The sequence below is a fragment of the Protomyctophum parallelum genome (genome assembly GCF_964188405.1).
Source record: "Protomyctophum parallelum genome assembly, chromosome: 20".
NCBI classification, from domain to species: Eukaryota; Metazoa; Chordata; class Actinopteri; order Myctophiformes; family Myctophidae; genus Protomyctophum; species Protomyctophum parallelum.
In genome coordinates this window covers 39,819,986-39,846,547 of record NC_139718.1, presented here as the reverse complement: position 1 = coordinate 39,846,547, position 26,562 = coordinate 39,819,986, and the positions used below count along the sequence as shown (strand labels likewise).

The window sequence follows — 26,562 nt, the reverse complement described above, 5'->3', positions numbered from 1 at the left end:
AATCAAAAGATAACAGATGCGATTATGCTATAGCGAATATGGCAAGATTTGTGCGAATGGTGCCCATATCAGATGTGTATTAAACGAGGTTAAAAATAATTGAAAACCACTGAGTACAATAGAACAAGTCTGATTAAAGGACCATTTCACCACTTTTCAACCTATGTTCATATAATAGGTCCTCACTAATAATCATGAAATAATCAAAAAAATTCTACTCTGTCTGTGTCTCATAGAAGGGCTGTGGGCAGTTCAGAAACCGTCTTCCAGTGACGACATCGATGGGGAATACAAGCTAATAGAAACTGCAAGCTTTCTAGTCCTGAAAAGTTTCAATGCGAAAATGGAAGCCATCGTTCTCACATTTTTGTAAAAAAATCTTGTTTAAAAACAATCTGCCTAATGATGATGTCACTGGAAGACGGTTTCTAAACTGCCCACAGCCCTCCTATGAGACACAGACTGAGTAGAAAATAATTGTGCCATTTTATCATGATTATTAGAGGACCTATTATATGAAGATAGGTGGTGAAGTGGTCCTTTAATTGCCTTTGTATATTTTAAATTTTAAAGAGACTATGAATCTTGAAAGAATGATGCTAGGTTGATGCTTTTATTTGTGATGAGAATGTGTGAAGAAAAAAAGACATTCCCTTTACTATATATCGCATGGTAAATGCAATTAATGTTCTGTGTGGAGTCAGTGGACCTATCTCATCATGACATAATAATCATTCAAATTAATGTGAATTAGTAATTACCATAACTAAACACTTCAGCTAATTGTCATACAACGGTGTACATATTAATTATTAATTTTATTACATGTTTATCATCTTATTAATTCAATCATTTGTTTGAATTGATTGATTCAATACTCTATTTAATAGTCAGAAATATAAACAGCATGTGCATGCAGTCAGTCAGACAGACAGACAGACAAAAGTAACACAAAAAAGGTGTTTCCATTGTGGTCCTATATCTAGTAATTAAATTAATCAACACAGCATAAAACAAAATCACACAATAATCCATGTCATCAACAAATACATGTAGGCTACAACATTGTGCACTTTTTATTATTATTTTCATCGATTAAATCGATTAGCTCGAATCTCGATCAATTGCTACCACACACACCTTCGTCCCGACTCCCGCGGGAGCTGCCTGAGTCAGCCTGACACATGATGGTCCGTCCTCACTAGTCTGCCCCGCCCGCCCGGACTGTCCCGTCCTGACCACCCCCCCCCCCCCTCCCCCTCTCTCTCTCCTGCCCACATTCCCTGGTACCTCTTCTTTCTTTTTGCCCCTCTCTCTCTCCAAACACCCCCTTCCTTCCTTCCTCTCTTCCTCTCCCTTTACCACGGCCATTAAAACACCGAATAAACGACCCCGGGCAACATGGTAAGAACGTCCACTCGCCTGCACGACCATTCCCGAGACGTTAACAGAACTTTTCACTAACTTTTAATGTGACTAGTGGAGACAGTCAGACAGGCAGGCAGGGGGCCGGTGCGGTGCGGCTCTCTCTGTTTCTCCTGTGCTGTGCTGTACCGTTATGTGGCTAACATGATGCTAGACATATAACAGTACAGGTAGCCGCTAGGCTAGCTGCTTTAGCACGGCGAGCTAACGCGGCTCTAGGCTAGCCGCTTTAGCACGTCGGGGATCCGACGTGATGCTAGGCTAGCTGCGAGCTAACGTAATGCTAGGTGGCTAGGCTAGCCGCTTTTAGCACAGACTGGGGAGCCAACGTGATGCTAGGCTAGCAGCTTTAGCACGGTCGGCGAGCTTAGAGCTAACGTGACACAACACACTACTGCCAGCCAGGCTAGCAGCGTTAGCACAGAGACTAGTGATTTATTTATTCGTATATATGTGCCAGCCTGAGTGTGTTGTCAGTGTTCTGTTGTTATTTCTTATGTTTCGTTTTTTCGTCGTTTGCCAGGAGTTTGGGGACATGGTTGTGGTTATTGTTGTCGTCGTCGTGATCTTTAGTGATGAATTGAGTCGAGCTTTTTAGTAACATTATGTCACACAGGCCCGCTGCTGCCTGCCTGTCGCCCCAGGGCGGCCATCTTAAACACTCCACGCACGCACACACACACACATACTGCGGCTGCACGCGCGCGCACGCACACACACACACACACACACACAGTGACACACACTCGCACTGCAACTTTATAATATAATAATGTGCCTCTGCCTGTGTGCTGTAATTATGTCCATGTGCTGATGTAGACTATATTACATATAATGTAAAGCTTTATTATACTCATGTGCCTTTAATACTTACTTTAATGTTTTAGTGAAATACTTCACTTTGGTTTGCTTTTAAATTAAATATGAAGTGCTGTTGCATGGGTGGAAGAAGAATAGAAGATACAGGTTTTATTAACTTACTTTTATCAGACAAATACAAAATCTACTTTTCAGGGGGTCGTCATCTTGTTGACTTGTGGTGGACATTTTTTGTCAAATGTATTTGATCCATTTGTACGCTCTCATATTACTTGAAGTTGACATTCAGTAATTGGGTTTTATGATCAAAATAAGAACATTATAGTCCAAATTTGCCACAGACAAGACTAGTCTTTTTGATGAGCCCTGAAACTTTTTTTAGATTTTTTTTCCTTTTACTTAACTAAACTAAACACTTAACCTCTTGAACCCTATAGCGTTCCTATTCTGGGGGGGCAGACATTTGGCCTAAATAGCTGATCTACAAGCTCACAATACGGAAATTGCTTCAGCATATTTGTTGTAGATGGGGGGGGGGGGGGGGGGGAGGAGAGGGGGCTAGTATAGACCCCTGGGGGACTCATGTCATGGACAAAGTATGTATTTTTTAATTAAACATTAAACCTATGGAACTGTAATGTATATTATTCATTAGGTCGTTGTTGCGAAGTATAATGTGTTATCCTGTGTATATAAAAAAGCTGAATCACATATGCCAGTGGTTCTGAAACTTTCGTGCAGAGGACCCCCAATTTGATATGTATTTATTATGGTTGCGGAATCCCATCTGAATATGCTTTGTGGCAGGGACCCCCAGAAGAGAATATTTGTGTTAAAACAAAATGCCACATTACATTAAAATCTACATATGTTAAAAAATAGCAGACATGTACAGTTCAAGATACAAACTAACTGCGTGCTGTGAGCTTGTATATCTGCCTTTTTTTAAATAGCCAACGTATATATAAAATATGTATGGTTAAAATAAATTATGCTGTATCAACAAATTTAGCTGGGGACCCCCTGGAACCCCTCCCACGGACCCAGGGGGGGCCCCCGGGCTGGCACCACTTTGAGAACCACTGACAACCATTAGGCCGGGAAAGCATTGAACCTACCAAATATTTCAGAAGCTTCTACTGCGTGGTGTCACGTGACTCGTGACTGCTAGCTTTGGTGACACTCTGTCACCCTTTGATGAGTCATGTCACCATGCACGCTGCGCTAATAGCTGCAGCCTCATTGCTATACATCTTACCCCTTGTCCCTAAAATTAGTTGCCTTTTTTCTTTTACCATTTTGAAAAAACCCTTGAAAAAACAGGACGATGTAGATCGGCTAGTTGAACTATTTGAAAATGTTTTTACTTTTTAAAAATGGTAAAATAAATAAAGGCAAATAAGTTTAGGGGTAAGCACGACAATAGGGCCCTCAGTCTGTCTGTCTGTCATCATCTACAACGGGACGATAGGGGTATAGGCCTATCACAAAATATAAAAGTAATTAGTCCATATATTAGTGCAGTTCTAATTTTATTACACATTATAATCGTATTGAATCGATAACTAAATGATAAAGAGGTACCCCCCCCCATGATCATGTTCTTTTTATAATCGATTACATACTTGCTCACTCTCACTCGCTCACTCTGGGTGATGTCTCTTAATGCAGTGTTTCTCAAAGTGGGTGACCCTAGAGCCTAGGGTGCCACGAGATAAGTCCAGCTAGAGGTGCCTCATTCAGAATACTATGATAATATTTGGAATTTATCAATATATCACTTCAGTTTAACCACTTAGACCTAAATTGCAATGCGATGCGCTGTAACTTTTTGTATTTGAATCCTGAATCCCGTATTGAATCCTGTCCCAGACAGTATGGACACAATCAAGTATTACGATTTTCTTTTACCAAATACCTCGATATTGATTCTGTGACGATAATAAATAATATTTTTTATTGAATAGTTTATTAGTCAGAAATGTAAACGGAACGTGGTACAGTAAGACATGAAGGCTATAAAGGATAACACAAAAAAGTCCTGCGGACTTGTTTCCATTGTGCTCCTATGTATTCAATACATCAACAGAATACAAAATGATCACAATAATACATGGCATCAACACATACAAGCACTATGTAGAAAACAAATGGGACAATTCCATTTATCTCCCATTGTGCTCTCCTGATAGATGTTTTCTTCTCCTGATAGATGTTTTCTTCAGGACACTTTTGAAGGAAACCAGTGTTACACATACTTTCATGGATGGTGTCGGTCAGGGAATTCCACATTTTGGCATCAGAGCTAGTCCGCCTGTAGCCTGAGCTAACGTGTTAGGTTTCTGGTCTAGAGGGGCGGGTCGCGGCTGAGATTTGCGCACGCCCTGATTGGATCTCATCGATCTGTCCGTCACCCCCGGCCCCTCCTCTCCCCCCTAGTGCAGCGCTACGTCACATAATTTGGAGCGACGCCCACCCGGAAGGGTTGACTCCCACTTTAAGACCAGAGCGGCCAATGCGTTCCTCCAGGCTTTCAATTTTTGCACCAACAAAAATGAAAGCCTGGTACAGAGGCTAGTCCGCCTGCAGATCTGCACGCTCATGACGCATCACGGTACAACACGTACTGAGCTTGTAGATCTGTCATTTCATGTTCATTCTACACAGTTTAAAGGTGAATTCCATGCTAGAAGGCTTTCTTACCTTTATTTGTAGTTGTCACGTCCACACCAAAGTGGTCCAGGTGTTATTTTGTGCAAAAGCCCATTATTGGCTATTTCAATTGCATTGAATTGAATGGGGCATTGGGGCTAATTCACTTATTTCCATCGCTCAAAAATATAAAAGATTGTTATATATCCTCTCTTCATAATGTAAATAGTATCCCAAGCGGCACACTTTACTACTTATTTCGATGGAAATAAGCGAATATGGGGAAATAGCCAATAATGCACTTTTGCTCAAAATAACACCTGGACCTCTTTGGTGGGGACATAACTACAAATAAAGGTAAGAAAGCCTTCTAGCATGGAATTCTCCTTTAACATTTAACATTTTGACAAGCTTGGCTAGGTGCTATCATCATGGTTCCTCCCATACTGTCTCGTTTGGAGAGAGCTCAGTCTCTGGATGTAGTGGAGCCGTGGCATCATGTTGATACCAACTAGTAGAGGAAAGTGGGAACGCAAACCCTGGCTGGTGTAGAACCTGCCGGGCGGCAAACAAAAGACCCTGAACCTGCAGGAAGAGGTTGAAGGTGGACAAACTGTGGTCTAGGCACCCCCTGGGTTCCTTTGGGGGGTTCCAAATGGTCCCTTACAGGTCTGTAACCAAACTGGGACCAAATGGCACCAGGTGGAGTTTGTAAGGGTCCAAACTCCTTGAAATTAAATGGTTTGAGAACCACTGAATTGGAAGGCCTCAGGTATTCATGCAAGGGTGGCAAGTGGTAAATAAATGTGTAAGAAGTGAGAACCTTACTTAATCTCACCTTTACCCGTGGCGTAAGGTCGTTATTACAAGTGCTGCTGACGCTAATGCTACATTTGGTGTGTTCTCAGGCGTCAGGCGTGACCGTTAACGAAGAAGTCATCAGGGTGTTCAACGACATGAAGGTCCGCAAGTCATCCACCAGCGACGAGGTGAAGAAGAGGAAGAAGGGTGTGCTGTTCTGCCTGTCGGAAGACAAGAAGAAGATCATCGTGGAGGAGGGCAAACAGATCCTCGTCGGAGACATCGGAGAGACCGTCGACGACCCCTACAGCTGCTTCGTTAAGCTGCTCCCCCTTAACGACTGTCGCTATGCCCTGTACGACGCCACGTACGAAACCAAAGAGTCCAAGAAAGAAGACCTGATATTTATATTCTGGTAAAAGAAAAACACATACGCGTGCATAATATACGGGGGTTCCAGGGGTATCCAGCGGTTCACACTAAGCACATGGCAAGTATACAAGTCATGTTCAACTTGCCCAAAGGTCATGCCCACTTGCCCGACAAGTAATTCGTCCATAATAAAATAATAGGTCAGATTTAGGCCTCTTAGAACAAATTAATGTTATATCCAATCGATAACTGCGTGGCAACAGTCACTTTGAAAAACAGAATGAGAGAAACTGCTCGTTGTTAAAAGGTCGCATTGTTCTTCATGAATAGCCAATGATATTTATAATTAAGACCGCCGGGCAACCTGAAAGCAAACCACACCGATCGTTTTATTTACTTGCCACGGTCAGTCGGGCAACCGGCATTAGTGCAGGGGTCATCATCTTGTGGTGGACATTTTTGTCAAAATATTCTTTGTTGGCCTGTAGGAGTCGGACCATAACAGGTCTGTAACTCTGAGAGTGCACTCTCAGGCTCCTTTTACACCCAAAAGTACTTTGGTTCTAGAACTAGTTCCGTTCTTTATTTTTTATGATGGTTTACTTTATATCGCCTCTGCATCTTCCAAGCTGAAGAGTGACACGACACGCCCACCTTGATTCTCACTTCAAGAAGTATCTCAGGGCAAGAAGTATTTTTAGGGATCTGTAAGAATTAATTTGGTTTAAAATTAGACAGGGGGAAGAAAAAGAACAGAGCTGGTTCAACCCCGGTGGAAAAGGGGCCTCTGAGTGTACCAAAATGAAACCAAATGGACCCGTAACTCAGAGTTATGCAAATAAAACATTTGAGAACCACTTTACTAGTTGGATTCACTATAATGCCATTGTGTCGTAGTATATCTGTGTCATACATATTCTGAATAAAATCTGGAGACTTGACATTTAGTCAAGTAAGTAAGTAAGTAAGTCAGAGAGGCATGTTCAGCCAGGGTGCGGGAGTCTATCCCCGTTTCAATGCACTAGACCTCTGGGAGATTGAGTCTATCCCTGTTTCAATGTGCTATAGACCTCTGGGAGATGGAGTCTATCCCTGTTTCAATGTGCTATAGACCTCTGGGAGATGGAGTCTATCCCTGTTTCAATGTGCTATAGACCTCTGGGAGATGGAGTCTATCCCCGTTTCAATGTGCTATAGACCTCTGGGAGATAGGGTCTATCCCCGTTTCAATGTGCTATAGACCTCTGGGAGATGGAGTCTATCCCTGTTTCAATGTGCTATAGACCTCTGGGAGATTGAGTCTATCCCCGTTTCAATGTGCTATAGACCTCTGGGAGATAGGGTCTATCCCCGTTTCAATGTGCTATAGACCTCTGGGAGATGGAGTCTATCCCTGTTTCAATGTGCTATAGACCTCTGGGAGATGGAGTCTATCCCCGTTTCAATGTGCTATAGACCTCTGGGAGATAGGGTCTATCCCCGTTTCAATGTGCTATAGACCTCTGGGAGATGGAGTCTATCCATGTTTCAATGTGCTATAGACCTCTGGGAGATGGAGTCTATCCATGTTTCAATGCACTAGACTAGACCTCTGGGAGATGGAGTCTATCCCCGTTTCAATGCACTAGACCTCTGGGAGATGGAGTCTATCCCCGTTTCAATGTGCTATAGACCTCTGGGAGATGGAGTCTATCCATGTTTCAATGCACTAGACTAGACCTCTGGGAGATGGAGTCTATCCCCGTTTCAATGCACTAGACCTCTGGGAGATGGAGTCTATCCCCGTTCCAATGCACTAGACCTCTGGGAGATGGATTCTATCCCCATTTCAATGCACTAGACTTCTGGGAGATGGATTCTATCCCCATTTCAATGCGCTAGACCTCTGGGAAATGGATTCTTTTTTATAATTTATAATTATAAAAAACCACTGTCATGATGCATATAGACTGGGAGTAAAATTAATGACCTTGCCTAGGATTTTCTGAGTATGAAAATGGACCCTCTTCCAGTATTGCTGAATTAAATCACACTTCCAGAAGACATGCATAATAGTACCTACTTCCTTTTGACAATTGAAGCAAACTTCTGAGGCATTGGGAAAGGTGTGTAATACGTTCTGTGGAAGAATTTGAAAATTTATTCACGGATGTTTATAGAGGTACATTTAGGAAATATCTTGTTACGGATGAAGATCCATTCTTCTCGGTCAAACGTCACCCCAATATCCTCCTCCCATACTCGTTTCAGTGAGTCATAGGAGGAGGTACCAATATTAATCAGTATATGATATATATCTGAAATATGACCCTTCCTGACATCAGGGCTAATAAATAACTTTTCAATGTCTGTCATTTCAAAACGTAGTTTCCCCTCTCTCTGACTTTCCAAAAAGTGTCTGATTTGGAGATGGCCTACTTGAAGAAGTCCCTATTTGTAAGATGTACGATTTCATAATACTGTGGGTATATAAGTGTGCAATGTGGGCAATGCCCTTTACGTTCCAATCAGAGAATCTAATGTTTTGCAATTGGGCAGGAAAGTCTGGTTTGAGTCTGAGTGGTGAGTAGATTGACATGAATTTGGGAAGTATTTCCTCACATCCTTCCAAACCACAAGTGTATTATAGGGAGCGAAGTAGGCAGCAGGATCTTGTATGTTATCTACATTGTGAGTAAACGGTAAGGAGTCTAATGTTCTTGGGTGACACAACATTGCCTCTGTCTCAATCCAAATTGAGTTTTGTCTTTTTGAACAGCAACTTATCATGTGTTTTATCTGTGGGAGATGGATGCTATCCCCGTTTCAATGCACTAAACCTCTGGGAGATGGAGTCTATCCCTGTTACAATGCGCTAGTCCTCTGGGAAGATGGATGCTGAGGTGGAGCACCACGCCTACCATCAGCTCCCAGTACTTTAGTAGATGGATGCTGAGGTGGAGCGCCACGCCTACCATCAGCTCCCAGTGCTTTCCGCACAACTTCAAGCCGTGCTCCTCATACACTGAGTTGGCGGTGCCTGGGTTTGAACCCATGGCGTTGCGATCGAAAGGCCAGTGCTCTACCGACTGATGGGCATTATGATAAAAATAAGAAGATTATGATGGTGTGCAAAACAGAAAATCTATAATTTTCCACCGACAACTTAAGACCAGGTCTTTGCCACAGACACATTTGTCCGTGTACAGATGACCCCTGTGTTAGTGTCAACCCTTGTACGATTGTGTGTGTGCGTGATGTGCGTGTTCACACACATTGGGCGGAGTAGGACACACCAGCAGTGACAGACAGACAGACACAACCAGGCTACTGTTCAGCTATATTTTCTATTTTATTCTATTCAGTTCTGCTTTTTAACATTCCATGCCATTGTGCCTAACTTGAGTAACACTGTTTTGCGTGATATTACTGTACTGTACTTACTGTGTTTGTATTGTTGTATTTTCTTCTCACCAGGGCACCAGAGGGCGCGCCTCTGAAAAGTAAAATGATCTATGCTAGCTCTAAAGATGCCATCAAAAAGAAGTTCACAGGTGAGTTGATCCTTACTGTAGCTTTTCAATCCATATATGATACAAAAAGGGGGACATCCAAATAACCCATGGGAGGTGTAAGTCTAGTTATCATACATAGACTTCAAAAAGAGAGATAAACCTTCCAGGGAACAAAGACGGACAACTTACCGCATCATCAACTTATTTATTAGCACGATGCGTTTCAACGTGAGCTTTGTCAGGTGCTATCCATATACCGTAGCTATGAGCTATCTATATAGCTCATAAGTTGTCCGTCTTTGTTCCATTCCAAAGACCGCTATTCCAACTCGCCGCATTACTAATCCTGTCCCTAACCCTAACTGCCTGGGGTTAGGGCAGACCCTCATGCTAGGTACACTGGTAGCTAAGAAGAAGAATTTTAACAGAGTGACTCCTACAGAACCCTATTTGTCTCGATGACTTAATGCATTTGTATCCTTGATACACAGGCTGGGTTGCAATGGGCAGAAGTTAGTTGGTATTGTTATGTCTTGTGTCAGTCTTGTCTATTTAAAAAATCCAATAAAAAACGAATATATATATAAGACTCACCCATGGCTTCTGTGTGCGGTTAGGGTTAGTAGTGTAGGATTATTGAACACGTCATGAATTTCCTGGAAATATTTTGAAATTTTCCAGTCCTAGAAAAGTGTCATGGAAAAAATATGGCTATTGATTTAGTTAATAAAAACATTTTCCAAAACATATGCATAACATTACACGAGATATGTAGCATAAGTCGTTTTGCGCCGAACGGGACAATATACTGTCAGGTGTGCAATTTCTCCATGTTTTCCCTCAATTTCTCTCTGTGTGTCCGGTGTGCTGCACACTCATGGGCAGGGCCGGATTTACCCTCCCGAGGCCCCCCGGGCTAGACAAGGGCCCGCACAGCCGCGCAGCCCGGAAAACAATTGCCGTATTTTGTTTTAATTTCGCTGTAATTTTGGGGTACCCAGCCCCCCCAAAAGAGAGAGGCAGGCAGGCAGGCAGACAGACAACTAGTCGACATTGGCAGGGGTTTCCACAGCTACCCCGCAACACAGCGTCACTGTCTGCAGTGCAGACAGCAGAGCAGAAGCTCTCAATGTTTTAACCATAATACTAAATATTCAATAACTAAACATAAATCTCACTTGAATTGGATTGCAATAATTCAAATTATTGTAAGCCCACCCTAGCCCAATGGTAAATCCGCCTATGCTCATGTGTAACCATGTCGGGTGCGCATAAAATCAACCCCCCCCCCCTGCGTTGTAGATTGGCTATTTTCACAATGTTGCCTCTTTTCTTACGTGGGCTAATATTTGACAATGTGGCCAGTTTGGTATTAAAAATCACACTTGTGTGAAGTGAGCGGCGCTCTTATAATCATACATCATCATACATCACATTCCGTGCTCAGCCAATCAAATCATCACATTCTGTTATACAAACACATTTCGTGATCATACACACAAACACACAAAGCTGTGCATAGGAGGGGCTAGCACCCCTCAAAAAGTACAAGCTCACAGCGCGTCACGGATATCTTTGAATTACAAAAAACGTTTGAGTTAGAAGCCGGCATTTATAAAATCAGCCTCGGAACAGCATGTGCACGTGCACAGCATAGCTGCGAGGTCTCGTGTGTGTGTGTGTGTGTGTGTGTGTGTGTGTGTTTGTGTGTTTGTGTGTGCGCGGTGCGTGTGGTACACGTGCATAGGTGCACAGCGCTGCTGTGAGGATGACGGACAGATGTTCATTCACCAATGAGGTGTTGATGATTGTTGGAAACTTAGATTAGATTTGCATATTGTATTTTGTATTTGTCTTTACTTCTTATCTTTGTCTGTTTAAAGGCCCTTTCAGGGCGTGTGCACAAACAACCACGCGCGTGACAATCGGCTTCCCCGCACGCCCAAAATAAACGCACGCCTCTCATAGGAAATGAATTACAAGACGTGTCAGTCGCTCCCTGTGTGAAGAGGCCTTTATGCTTCTAACTTTTGTGACCTTTTTTCTTTGTCTTTTTTAATTGCATAATTTGGAATATCAATACAAAAAAAGATTTGTTGAAAATGAATATATGTTTAAGTTGTGGTGGTGGAATGATGAGAGTGGCTAGTTCTAAATCTCATACGCCTGACCGACAACGTGTGCACGAGTGGCTAATTGCACTGCGTAGCCTTGCAATGCATTGCTGCACTTGTCTGGTCCCATGTCCTGGGGGATAGGAGAATCCTTGTCTGGTCCCATATCCTGGGGGATAGGAGAATCTCTGGTCCCATATCCTAGGGGATAGGAGAATCTCTGGTCCCATATCCTGGGGGATAGGGGAATCCTTGTCTGGTCCCATATCCTGGGGGATAGGAGAATCTCTGGTCCCATATCCTGGGGGATAGGGGAATCCTTGTCTGGTCCCATATCCTGGGGGATAGGAGAATCTCTGGTCCCATATCCTGGGGGATAGGGGAATCCTTGTCTGGTCCCATATCCTGGGGGATAGGGAAATCCTTTTCTGGTCCCATATCCTGGGGGATAGGGGAATCCCAGATTATTATTATTATTATTTCTTTAAAGATACTTTTGGGGGCTTTTTGCCTTTATTGATAGATTTTACAGTAGTTGGACAGGAAAGGGGACATAGAGATGGGGGGAAGACACGCTGCAAAGGTCGTCGGGATCGGGACTGGAGCCTTCGGCCTGACAGAGCTTGGCGTAAAATGTATGGATCGATCAGGCAAATTTTGTCAAATAATTTTATCTCAACCTGATGCATACACTCAGCCATAGCTAACAGCAACATAAAGTGAGCTAAAACATTTTGTAAAGATCCAAATGAAAGATTACGAAACTAAATAAATGTGTTACTGTGTGTGTGTGTGCGTGTGCGTGTCTTGCAGGTATTAAACACGAGTGGCAGGTGAACGGCCTGGACGACATCCAGGACAGAGCCACGCTGGCGGACAAACTGGGAGGGAACATGATTGTTTCTCTGGAAGGAAAGCCGGTGTAAACGTAACGGGACACTCGGACCACCAGAGCCTGCGTGCCATGCCATCTCCTGGACCCCTATAGCAGACCCCATGTACACTTGTACCCCCCCCCCCCCCACCCACCGAGAGAAGCAGCCCCGTCTTGCAAGCTGGCGCAACGCTGCGCGTTGGTACGCGACGCGTTGCGCCAGCTTGCAGGCGGGCTACGCTCACCGCGCGCCACCAAGTACGACTTAGGCTTCTAACTTAGGGATGCACCGACGTGTCGGCCGCATGTCGGTATCCTCCGATGTTTTGCCGTTATCGGTCAATGTCGTTATCGTTAGACGGACATTAACCGACGGCGGCAGACGGCGTTTATCTGTTGTTGATGAGCATACAGTACGCTTTGCGTCGGCTCTGTTGTTAATTGTGTTGGTTATCCGCAGCCTGGATCAGGTGTTCAAGCTGTAGATTCTGAACGTTTATTTCTTGTATTGACGATGTATTTGTTTCCCTGGCACAACAGGGGGAAATAAAAACAACAATAACTAAAATACACATATATCAGTATCAGCTAAGTTTTTATTTTAGACATCGGTATCGGCCAAGAGTTTCCGTATCGGTGCATCCCTAGTACTTTTACCGCACCACCGACCCCACTACCAGTCAGCCGGCCTCCCCACTGTCCTGTCTCCAGCTTCCTGAGGCTTCATCATTACTATCCTTATTATTATTATTATTACCAACATTATTATTTTATTTTATTTGTCTGGTTTTTCCTTTGTTTTTTTATTTTTTGTTTCATTAAAAGCTACAGTCCGGGAGGGGTGCGCCTTACCGTGCCGTGGCGGCTCAGCCAGCTAGTATACACAAACCATATCGCCTGGTTTATACACGAAAATACAGGTCATTAATAAAGCCGGTGTGATCTTGTCGATCGCCTGTTATATATGAATCTGGCTTTATGCTCCTAGCGAGCGCGAGGACCCGGGTTCGAATCCAACTCCCATTCTTGTCTCAGATGTCTCTCTCTATGTCTCTCTCTCTCTCTCTCTCTCTCTCTGCGCTTGGTTGCCTGTCTACACTGCTCCGTCTGGCTCTGAACATGACGCATACAATGCCAAAAATATATCTTTGAACGTTAAATATTTTTGTAAAAGCTATCTAGAGTAAGTATCTATAATGTCCGTTGTGTCCCTCTCTCCCCCAACAGAGAGAGGTATTTGCAATATTGTACGAACTGCAACGTGTCCAATCCGGCACCGTCCGCTTCAAATAACTTTATTGACATTGTCAAAACTAGTTGCATTCATTAAAACACCTCCAAACACTGCAGGTGCACTAGTTACATTCATTAAAGATGGAGTGCCGTGATCCCCCCCACCTTAAAACATGATCTTCAGGTACTATGATTATACTAGGAGAAAGATTTTTTTCAAAATGTACAGAACGTGTTCAAATGATGCCACACCCACCAGTTAATTAAGTATGCCTGGTTTGCCTGGTGGGTGGTGATCCACCTCAACTGAAGCCACACCCACAGCTGTTGTATACAATAAAGGGGGAGGGGTTAGGGAAGACATATTGTGATGTGTCACTATATCACATGTGTCATTTTGATTGGGCCTTTCGACTCAAATGCTTTCAGCTTTCCAAAAATACACTGGTAAGGCATATTTCAATATTCTAAGCACACCTGGGGGTCTATTAGAGTAATGTTAACTCCATAGACACATACCAAAACAGAAAACGATCACAGCACTCCATCTTTAAAACAAAGTCCCGGATTGTAGCTTTCAGTCAGAAGAGGAGTGTTTCTTTCCTCCTCTGTTCAGTGACAAAACAACAGCAAAGGATTTAGCTCCCTTTGCTCTTTTTTTCTCTTTTTTTCTTTTTCTTATGATTTTATTTATTCGAAACATTGTTCTGTTGTCATTCAGTGTTATGAGAACAACAAACACACAGTGGTTATTATTATTATTATTATTAGACTATGCATTATGACGAGGAGGAGGAGGTTTCTGCGTTGCGTCGAGACAAAGAGGTTGTTGTAACTACATTTTGTTTTATGTATTTAAAGTCTGCGATGTTTGGTTCACGCCTTACTTTCATTTTGAATGTAAAAGTCACAACGAGACCTCTTGATTTTTTTTTTTAAACAATATTGAAGAAGACCTATCGGTAAATAAATGAATGAATGAATGGCAACACTATAATAGTACAGTACCAGTACAGTATAGTACACAGTACAGTACTAGTAAGAGTACACTATAACAGTACAGTACACTAATACGGTATGCAGTACACCATAGCAGGACACAGACTCTGAAGCCTTACATTACACAGAGAGATGTTTGTCGCTGAGATCGCTGAAAAAAGAAGAAAAAAAAAAAACGCCACTTTGCAATAAAAAAAAGAAACGTGTGGCAAGCCTGAGACACTGTCTGATGCCTCGTCTGTCTGTCTGTCTGACTGTCTGTCTGTCTGTCTGACTGTCTGTCTGTCTGTCTGGTGAGACAAAGGTCAGAGAGAGCTGATCTTCTGCATTATGCTACAGCATACATGGGCAACTGGCGGCCCCCACCTTCACTTAATGTGGCCCTCAGGTTAATATTGGAATACTGATAAATTAGTTATTTCAGCTGTTATAATTCCAATCGGCTTTAATTACATAAGTCTAAAATACTTTTCAGGGTTCCAATTCCAAAATGTATTAAATCCAGAATTTTAAAGAATTCAGGAGTTAAATTCAAATATAGCCGATCTACAAGCTTTTGAGCTTGTAGAATGTAGATCGTCTATTTTTGCTATGACCTATTTTTGCTCTAACCTATGCTATGATTTTAATATGCAATGTGGCCCCTCTGGAGTGAGTGTATAAATATAGTGGCCCTCTCCATCGTCAAAGTTTCCCACCCCTGTGCTACAGTATGATCTTTAGAAACCCCAAAATAAGGAACTACACTTTAGAAACGAGCCCAAAATAAGGAACTACACTTTAGAAACGAGCCCAAAATAAGGAACTACACTTTAGAAACAAGCCCAAAGAAAACACAACCAGCAACTACCATGCAAGCGACTTTACAGAAAAACAAGCCAAAGGTCGATTCGGCTTATATTAACCTGACATAGCAACAGGCTGTGACAATGCAGTCACATGTAAAGGTAGACTCTTCCCGGCTCTGGGGCGTCTGTATCTCGAGGGAAGGCAACATGGAGGCAAGCTTTCCCGAGATTCCTTGCAAAGCATAGCGGAAGCAAAGTGTACGTAATGGAAGGTGATGTTCGGTAGGCCAATCAGAGGCGCGACTCCCTCTTTCCCAGCGGCACTCCCGGAAGTCCCGGAAAAGACACGCTGTGATTGGCCAGTAGTCACTTGAGTGGCAGTTCCGCAGCATGCCTTCAGCACTTCCGCTTGACTTCCTCCTCCCGTTCAAGGACTGTATAAAGAGGACGGGAAGCGAAGACCGTAAGGGCGCCGCCATGTTGCTCACATGGTGCTCCATGGAAGGAAAGAAACATGCGCAATGGGCTTTATGCAGCCAACACTTCCGCGTTCAGCTTCCTTGGTCTGCAACTGCGCATGTTTCTTTCCTTCCATGGAGCACCATGTGAGCAACATGGCGTCGCCCGTACGGTCTTCGCTTCTTGTCCTCTTTAGACAGTCCTTGCTCCCGTTGGGAGACAGGTCGCTCCAACGAGGCATCTATATTTTTGTAACAACTATGGTGACAACTGAATAAGTGTGGAGGAAGTGAAGCCCACATTTACTTCCTGTGTTTTTGCCCCAGTAAGCTCCTTGGGAAACGGGTGGATAGGGCAACGGTTCACGTCGTGCAAGGTGCCAGATGTTGCATTCATCACAAGCGCTTCAGCGCCTAGGATTAGGATGCACAAACTAAATAAATACATACTACGCTGTTGGACCCGCTGTCTGACATGCATTCAGAATAAGTGAGAATGTTTGTTTGGCTCAGCAATTAGTCTCAGTCTCCCATTAATGCTCTAGTGCTGGACAACTGCTAAAGGTCAAACAACTGCCAGAATACTTTTTTTGCACCCTGCCGAATAAAGCTTTAACTGTCCGAGTTTTCTCCTGCCTTCCTTCTACCTGTTACTGTACCAGCCCTGCTCCTGAGATGCAGCGGACCAGCCTACAACAGGCTAGAGGCGCCGTGAAAAGCGCTTGTGCCAACCCATTTCGACCTGAGGACGATTCTACAAATGCCTTCTAAATCCTGATAGTTTTCTTGAAAAACCCATGTTTCTATGTCAGTGGTTCTCAAACCTTTTCATGTCAAGGACCCCCAAAAATATATGTATTTGTTCACCGACCGCCATCTGAAAATAAGTTGTTCCAGGGACCATCCAGAAGCAAAGACATCAGTTAAAAACGTTCGCTCTGAAAGAATAATCAATCAAAGATTTGCAATACATTTTCACAATTTTTCAAAAATAGCAGACCTACAAGCTCGTAGCGCTGCCCTCGGTGCCGCACTATGAACTTGTAGATCTGCTATTTTTCAATAGCTAAAGTATAACAATGCTTAAAACACCAAAAGGGGTTCCCGACCCAAAATGGGTTAAACTGCCTTAAAAGTGATAATCCAAGCTAATAGAAACGGCAGGCTTTCTATTCCTGAAACCTTGCAATGAAAAGGTTTCTTAACTGCCAACAGCCCTCCTATATGAGACACAGACCGAGTAGAAACAAATGGCATTTTATCATGAACATGAGGACCACCAATTATATGAAGATAGGTTGAAAAGTGGTGAAGTGGTGCTTTAAGAGGCCATAGGCTATATACATGAGATGGATGGGGTGGCCTATGGAACCTCATGTCTGTTAAGAGGCCATACATGAGATGGATGGGGTGCTATGGCACCTCATGTCTGTTAAGAGGCCATACACGAGATGGATGGGGTGGCCCATGGAACTGCATGTCTGTTAAGAGGCCATCCATGAGATGAATGGGGTGGCCCATGGAACCTCATGTCTGTTAAGAGGCCATCCATGAGATGGATGGGGTGCTATGGCACCTCATGTCTGTTAAGAGGCCATACATGAGATATAGATGGGGTGATATGGCACCTCATGTCTGTTAAGAGGCCATACACGAGATGGATGGGGTGCTATGGAACCTCATGTCTGTGGTGTTGGAAGCAAAAATAAATGGACATTTCTTGCACGTTAGTTCACATTGAAATTGACCTGCTTGTTGTGCTTGACTGCACTCACTCTGCTGATAAATACTGACTACACAAAGTACACATATGACATAAGTACACATATCATTGTTGATTGTTCTTCCTTAATAAATATGCTGTTAGTTGACTTGGGGCTCCCCTGTTCAAATTTCATTTGATTTGACGGCTGTCTTATAGATGTAGTGGTGGTTTTGGTGGCTTTTGTGGAATTTGTGCGCGTGCGTGCGAGCGAGCGAGAGATAGAGAGACTTGGACCTCACATACAGGGATTTGTGTCACTATCAGGCCTGGATTGGCCACAGGACGTATACTGTACCAGGCATATGCCCGGTGGGCCGGTCTGGGACTAATGTTAAATGAGTTGTCTGTTGGTTGTGTATAATTTATTAATTTGTGTTGTACTGTAAATGTGGTAGTGTTAAGGGCTTGTATTTCAAGTTTTTGTATATGGTCCTCGACCCGAAAAGTCAAGAGTATCTGAGCGCTGGTTGTGGTGGGCCAGTCTGGGCCAGATTCTGCGAAAATGTCCGGGCCGAATTATTGTCTCGGTCCAGCCCTGGTCACTATTATATTGCCAGGATCCATGATCTTTTTAAGTTGTAACTGGAAGTATCTGGCTATAGTTCTATAGTGTGCTTTGTGAAATACTCTTGACCATCTGACTTCTACAAACTATACGCTACCAACTGCCCATGTAGGCCTACCCTACATCCTGTCACCCATGCCTCTTTGGGCAACTTTGAAGATGGAGAGAGCCACTACAATGCCTCACTGCACTCCAGAGGGCCATATAAGCATATTTCGGACATAGCAAAAAAATTGCCGATCTACAAGTTCAAAACGCGTCGCACTGCGATGCGTTTTAAGCTGGTAGATCAGCTATTTTGCTATATTTTAATTGAAATCCTGAATTATTATTTTTTGCTATTTTTGAATTGGAATCCTGAAACATGGACATAACAAAAAGAAAATAACATTCTAATACTAGTCATTCAGCTACTAATATAGACTGAAGTAATTAAAAGCGCGTCATGTTTGGAACTGTAACGTCTGAATCAATACTATATCAGTATTCCGATATTAACCTGCGGGCCGCATTAAGTGAAGGTGGGGGCCACATGCGGCCCCCGGGCCGCCAGTTGCCAATGTATGCATCTTTGTTTTTCACAGATTCAAGTGGATTCCCAAATTAAACACTTCAGTTGTCTGAGAAAAGCACATAAGTTACATGAAAATCCCTAAACATTTTCATTTCTTTAATTTGAATCGTCTACAGCTGCTGTATGTGAAAATGAGTGACTTTAGGTAACTTATATTGTGATTTAGTAGTAAACTTGTCAAGTTGCCTTGACTTTGAGGCGGGAGCACATTGCCTTGTGGGGCCTCCTCCCCCCACAGCAACGGTAAGGGAAACACCCGGCTTAAGTGCTTAATGGGACCCAGCTAACACAATTTCCTGCATGCATGTTTATTTATGGCGTACACACAATGTACACTGTCAAAAACAACCAGGCCACTGTATTAACTTGTTGAATGTTTGTCTCAGAACAAAGGTCGCAGACAGGCTGGACAATTCCAAGAAGCCATCATGGTGAACGTTGCTAAAGTCTGTAACATACTAACTACAGTATAACCATTTTGACAGCAAATTTTGATTTTAGTTTTAGTCATCATAGTCTCTTGAACAGTTTTCATTTAGTTTAGTCACATTTTAATTAGTCACCTGGAATGTGTTAGTATTAGTCGAGTCTTAGTCGACTAAATCTACAGTTGATTTAGTTTTTAGATTAATCGGCAAACACATCGGTATCGGCCAACATTGGCCCTAAACCGATATATCGGTAATCGGTATTGGTAAAATAATATATCGGTTTATAGCAGATAATTTATTTTATAATAATTATGTTGAAAAATAAATAAAAAAGACTGAAAAAGCCTTTTGTGACGATGAAAGACTGCAGATTCTATCCGTGTTTTCTGGGGAAGCTTTCAAAAGGGTCAACAAGTTGGAACATTTTTAAATAAATAGTAAATGGTGCATTTATATGGTGCCTTTATTTGTTTTTAGTTTTTACTCATTGCTGACTGTCTGAATACCAAAAAAGAAAAAAGGTCATTAAAATTATGACATATTATTGCTTATATTAGCTTTAAATTGGAAACATAAACGAGGCGCTAATTACATCTCCCATCAGTCATGATTCCATGTCACTGCACGGGAGACTACACCATCACTGTGGGTGTGGCCTTCCAGACGTGGGCGTATCACGGGAGACTACACCATCACTGTGGGTGTGGCCTTCCAGACGTGGGCGTATCACGGGAGACTACACCATCACTGTGGGTGTGGCCTTCCAGACGTGGGCGTATCACGGGAGACTACACCATCACTGTGGGTGTGGCCTTCCAGACGTGGGCGTATCAGCAAGAAAATATTCCAAATATTCCACTTCTTCTGAGATGTATGTATAACACACACACACACGCACGCATGCAAACACACACACACACACACACACACACACACACACACACACACACACACACAAGCAAACATTTAAAAAACATTTTCCGTGTGTGTGTGGGTGTGTGTGTGCATGCGTGCGTGTGTGGGCTGCTGGCCAGGCGCACATGCAGTGAACTTCTCTCGCTGTGGAGAATTTGATCTGCAGGCAGCGGCCCTGCAGTCCTTTGCTGCTATTTATGGACAACGCATATTTCTGAGTCTTGTCATCGACGTTGTCTACAAATGGCAAAACTAAACACACACACACACACACACACACACACACACACACACACACACACACACACACACACAGAGAGACAGAGAGAGAGAGAGGACTGAAGATACTTTGAATTAAAAGAAGATATCCTGGTTTGAGATTACTTGTTTGTAACATAAAGTAACCAGAGAATAATGTGCTGAACTAAATGAGCATAGTTTAATTGTTTTCAATCTTTTGCAGACCTGTGTAGTTGAGTCTGGTTTTTAGTTATTTTCTACGAGAAGTTCTTCAGACCTAAACAGCGTGGTTATGGCACAGAGAGCATGATTTTGAAGGAATAACGTATTCACATATCATATATGTATTTTATTGATTGATTCTGACTTTTACTTTAAATGTCTACGATATAGTCTTGATAGATCCGAGGCTACATATTTTCCTCGCCACGTCCTAAAGAAGTCACTTCTCCTGTGTGTCGAAACCGGTCTGAGTTTGGTGGCTTTTTCCTGGTTTAATATGTGATGATGGCCCGTTCTAGATAATAAAGGTTTTTTCCTGTTTTATATTATGTGATGATAGCCCTGTCTAGAAAATAAAGTTTTTTTTTTTTTAATCTGTAGGAGGAGAAGAGGACACTGGAGCAACACGGACATTTCAACCCTTTTTAGGTGCTAGTACAAGAAAAATCACACCCATGTGAAGACGTGAGGGGCGCTGACTTATCATCGTACGTCATCCTACATCATCTCATTCCGCCTTCGTCTGCAATGTTTGTGTTTACACAAACGCTCAAAATTGTCCATTCATTGTCAAAGGCATTTAATGTTTGTGTTAGGACAACGTTTTTCCACGCACACACCAAAAGCCGGCTATTACCCCTCAAAAGAACTGCTTTTGAATGTGTCCTTGTGTGCTTTGAAGCCTGGCCGTCCCCTCAGGACACCTCTTCTCCTGACCTGAAAAGGAATAGAAATAGCCTGGACACTAATGGAGCAGACCAACGTGCATACTTCACTTACGTAGTGGAATTAAGCTTTGACCAGGAGTATTATAAAGTAGGCCTCTCTGTACTCTGACTCACTCAAGTACTGGTGTTGAGTACTACTTTGACTTAAGTACTGGCGTTGGGTATTATACTTGTCCAGAGCCCTGCTGTGTACAATAGACTACACAACATGCTGTGTACAATAGATTACAACATGCTGTCTACACTAGACTACAACATGCTGTCTACAATAGACTACAACTTGCTCTCTACACTAGACTACACGACATGCTGTCTACAATAGACTACACAACATGCTGTCTACAATAGACTACAACATGCTGTCTACACTAGACTACACGACATGCTGTCTACAATAGACTACACGACATGCTGTCTACAATAGACTACACAACATGCTGTCTACAATAGACTACAACATGCTGTCTACAATAGACTACACGACATGCTGTCTACAATAGACTACACAACATGCTGTCTACAATAGACTACAACATGCTGTCTACACTAGACTACACGACATGCTGTCTACAATAGACTACACAACATGCTGTCTACAATAGACTACAACATGCTGTCTACAATAGACTACAACATACTGTCTACAATAGACTACAACATGCTGTCTACAATAGACTACACGACATGCTGTCTACAATAGACTACACGACATGCTGTCTACACTAGACTACAACATGCTGTCTACACTAGACTACACGACATGCTGTCTACACTAGACTACACAACATGCTGTCTACACTAGACTACAACATGCTGTCTACAATAGACTACAACTTGCTGTCTACACTAGACTACACGACATGCTGTCTACAATAGACTACACGTCATGCTGTCTACAATAGACTACAACATGCTGTCTACAATAGACTACAACATGCTGTCTACAATAGACTACAACATGCTGTCTACAATAGACTACAACATGCTGTCTACACTAGACTACAACATGCTGTCCTGTCTACAATAGACTACACGGCATGCACCACGCAATGCTTTATTTAGTTTCCATTGCTGTGCCTCTTGGTTTGCGCCACATGACCTCTGACCTATAGACAAACGGCAGCAACTGCTTGTTTAAAAGGTCATGGGTCACGATTAGGCTTTAGGGCAGGGGGTCTTCAGCAGGGGGTGCGGGTCCTCAGAGATAAACTGCAGGCATTTATATGGCATTTTGAATGGCCGATTTTGATATGCTACCGATTATACCAGTGGTTCCAAAAGTGGGGTCCAGGGACCCCCAGGGGTACCTGAGGGAGTTCCAGGGGGTACCCAGCTAAATGATAGTTTGGAACCAAACTCTGAGAGCGTACAAATGTACACTCTCAGAATTAACTTTGATTTTACAATATAAATTGGAGTCCCAGAGATATAGAAATGCCATTAAATGGGGGTCCGTAGACTAAGGTATGTCAAACTGGGGGTCCTTGAAATTAAACGGGTTGAGAATCACTGCTAGAGCCGTAAACATCTTCTCTTATGGGGGTCCCTCGCATGTCTTTTCAAATGGGTGTCCGCAGGGCTAATTAGTGTCAATTTGGGGGTTCTTGACATGGATTATACCGTGCATCACTGATATACTGACACACAGTGAACTACCATGGTGACAGATACTGACACGGTGACACCAGTGTTGCCACATTTGCTTAGTGTAAGCGACTTTGGGCTGTTCTGTAAAGTCGCTTGGAAATATAGAGTAACGTAATAATGTATGTGCGTGAGTGACATCATCATACCCGGACGTTATGCGGAACACCTACTGAGTGGCAAAAACTAAATAAATGGTGCATTTATAGCGCCTTTATCCAAGGCGCTTTACATAGATTGTGCATTACATTCACCCATTCACACACACATTCATATACACCGATGGTGGCGAAAACCATGCAAGGCACCAACCAGCACATCAGGAGCAATTAGGGGTTCAGTGTCTTGCTCAAGGACACTTCGACACTAACTCTGGGGGAGCCCGGGTTCGAACTGGCAACCTTAGCGGTTACCATCCGGAAACTCTACCGTACCGCCGCCCCTAACTAATAAACTACTTTCTGACCTTGACAGCCCAGACATCCAAACAGAAAAGTCCTATATCTGATTGCATTAAACCACGTTAAACTCACTTTGACACTCATTTTATGCATGCGCATACCCTCTTATTTATTGGTTGTTGCAGTTAATTTGGGGGGGCTTGTGTTGTGTGGTGTGGTTGCTTATTTGGGCTGGCTGTCTAATGGCGTTGTTCTCAAACATTGTCACGTCAAGGACACCTGTATGTTTCTGTCCGCGGACCCCCATCTGAAAATGTTCCGTGACCCCCATACAAGACGTGTGTATTCAAAATGTTCCAAATATTTCACACGTTTTTTTCAAGATGTATTTTTGTAAAAAGCCTTGTACATGCGTTGTGTGAGCTTGTAGATATAGTATTTTATTCAAATGGAGATCATAGGCCTATAGTGCAACTGCATGATGATGATACTATATTTAGTCATTTAGCTGGGGACTCCCTGTGTGTGTGTGTGTGTGTGTGTGTGTGTGTGTAACGTGCGTGCATGCGTGCATGCGTGCATGCGTGCATGCGTGCGTGGTGCGTGCGTGCGTGTGTGTGAGAGAGCGAGAGAGATTGTAGTTTGTGCATGCAACATTGTTGCTGCTCCTGCTTGCTATGCTAGTGTGTCTGCAGCAAGCTAGCCTGCATGTCTTGTGCACAAGGAGGAGAGGGACTCAACAGCATAATGAATTGCCCTGTTGTTGAAATGTGGTTATACTGTACAGCAGTGGTTCCCAAACGCTCTCATGTCAAGGACCCCTAAAATGACACTCATTAGCCCATGCCACAGACCGCCTATTTGAAAATATATGCCAGGGACCCCAATAAGAGAAGATGTTTGCAGCTCTAGCTGTGATTCTCAACCTGTTCAAGGACCCCCGGTTTGATATGCATAAGTCTATGGACTGGCATTTCTATCTCTGAGACCCCCAATTTAACACAATTGTAAAATCAATGCTAATTTAACTCTGAGAGTGTACAAAGGGAACCAAATGGACCCGTATAATTTCGATGGAACTGCCTCAAGGACCCCTGGGGGTCCCCAGACCCCACTTTGGGAACCACTGAGTACACTTGCCTGCATGGTAGGCTTTTACTAGGCTACAGTACACAGCCTCTCCACACCACCAAGACTCTTACAGCGCCTCCTCATGGCCACATGCAGTAACTGAGGCCTCGTGGACTCAGGCTAAACTGTTTTTTATGATCATTATGGGTCATCCAAATAACATATTAAAAATAGAGTATTGTGGACCATGGTAAATTCAGGGGTTGAAACAAAGTTATTGGAGTAGGCCTACCGTTACAAACCTATAAGGCAACATAAATATAAGTTTATAATGTGTTTATATGTGTGAAACTAGGGTTTTTTCATGATTCTGAATCCATTCCAAGCATTAGTTTTGCACGGAAAACACTCTAGTTCAATGTTTGTTTTAAAAACGCCATTGACAATGAAGGGAAAATGTATGTCATCTTGTCCCTAACACAAACATTAAATGCCATTAACGGTAAAGAGAATATACTGTTTGCTTTGTCACCATTTGTTTTACATCACCATTACATCACCTAATCATAGCAACATGAGTTAGACTTTATAGCGCCCCTCACTTCACACGGGTGTGATTTTTAATTATGTTATTTGGATGACCCTATAAGGATCATAAAAAAACGTAAGCTTAACTGGCCCCTTGTCCTCCGAGGTTGAACCGTTTCAGTCCTAATATGGAACCAGTTCAGAGTGTTTCCACTGCACATGAATTGGTTCAGATCCCAAAGCTTATGATACAGTATGCACCACTCCATAGGTTACTGATAAAACATATTGCTTCATTAATGTGTTATACATGTGAACTCAAGGCAGACTATTTCACTGTTGCTATACATAACTTAATACATTACGTACATAAGACGCCCTGAGGGCGAGAAGCGAGAAGCGTGCACACATACACACCTGCGGGTGACAGGCCGGGAGACTGCTGGGCGAGCGCTGGCACTTTTGTCAGATCAACATATGGAATGAATTATGTACTGGCCATATATGGAGCGTGTCTTGAGTGTATATACAGTACAGGGTTTGATGAGGTCAGATCAACATAAGGAGTGTCCGAACAGGTCAGCTGGAGATCTAAGGGTGGCAGTACAGTTTGATGAGGTCTGGCTATATATGGAGCGTGTCTTGAGTGTACAGGCGCAGGGTTTGATCAGTCAAAAGGGAGACATCGAAGAGGAAGGACGAATGGGGAAGGATCAACTTATTTAATGTCAGTGTACAGTATCGCCGTAACGGTATATATGGAATTGGAATGCACTTATTTACTCAAATGTTAAATATTAAATGGTAAATAAATGGTAAATGGGGCATTTATATAGTGCCTTCATCCAAGGTGCTTTACATAGATTGTGCATTAGCATTACATTCACCCATTCACACACATTCATACACCGATGGCGGCGGAAACCATGCAAGGCACCAACCTGCACATCAGGAGCAATTAGGGGTTCAGTCATTCCGTCTTGCTCAAGGACACTTCGACACTAACTCTGGGCAGCCCGGGTTCGAACTGGCAACCTTGCGATTACCATCCGTCCACTCTGGCTAAAAGAAAACTCTAAATTCTGTCCGGATTGAGAAGATCAAAGGGCCGATCCTGGCCCCCGGACCGCATGTTGCCCATGTGATAGATGATCAAACTGAAGTGAAAAGGAACAGAAAGAATGTTAACTATCTGAAATTAAGTAGCTGAATACAACTTAAAACAAAACCAATACCATGAGTATGATTTGATGGCTAAATTTGATGTCAAAACTTTAAAAGACATTTTTTTACTGAGTATATTATTTGTATCTACCGTTATTTAAGTAATATAGGGTATATAGGCTACACAAATAAATAAATAAAATAAAATCAGAGTACTTCACTTCACTTATTCCAACCACTTGACAGTCACTTCCCGCGTGACGTCACACAACGTCCTCACGTGAC

At 42.9% G+C, this 26,562-nt stretch overlaps 1 protein-coding gene and 1 long non-coding RNA gene across 2 annotated transcripts; one reads left to right on the top strand and one right to left on the bottom strand.

Moving 5' to 3' along the window:
• Window positions 1-1,263: 1,263 nt before the first annotated feature.
• cfl2 (cofilin 2 (muscle)) lies at window positions 1,264-15,001 on the top strand. The gene is made up of 4 exons (XM_083791507.1): window positions 1,264-1,404; window positions 5,805-6,112; window positions 9,526-9,602; window positions 12,491-15,001. The coding sequence occupies exons 1-4, from the start codon at window positions 1,402-1,404 to the stop codon at window positions 12,601-12,603; spliced, it is 501 nt and encodes a 166-aa protein (XP_083647633.1). The 5' UTR covers window positions 1,264-1,401; the 3' UTR covers window positions 12,604-15,001.
• LOC310877581 lies at window positions 13,722-19,790 on the bottom strand. The gene is made up of 2 exons (XR_014570820.1): window positions 17,658-19,790; window positions 13,722-17,605 (listed from the first exon to the last, which is right to left on the bottom strand). It is a non-coding gene; the product is annotated as an uncharacterized lncRNA (long non-coding RNA).
• Between the last annotated feature and the right edge of the window lie 6,772 nt (window positions 19,791-26,562).

Bases quoted from the DNA above. Each gene is read 5' to 3' on its own strand.
- cfl2 (XM_083791507.1), top strand. The intron at 6,113-9,525 runs GTAAAAGAAAAA...TCTTCTCACCAG, and splicing joins GACCTGATATTTATATTCTG to GGCACCAGAGGGCGCGCCTC. The intron at 9,603-12,490 runs GTGAGTTGATCC...CGTGTCTTGCAG, and splicing joins CATCAAAAAGAAGTTCACAG to GTATTAAACACGAGTGGCAG.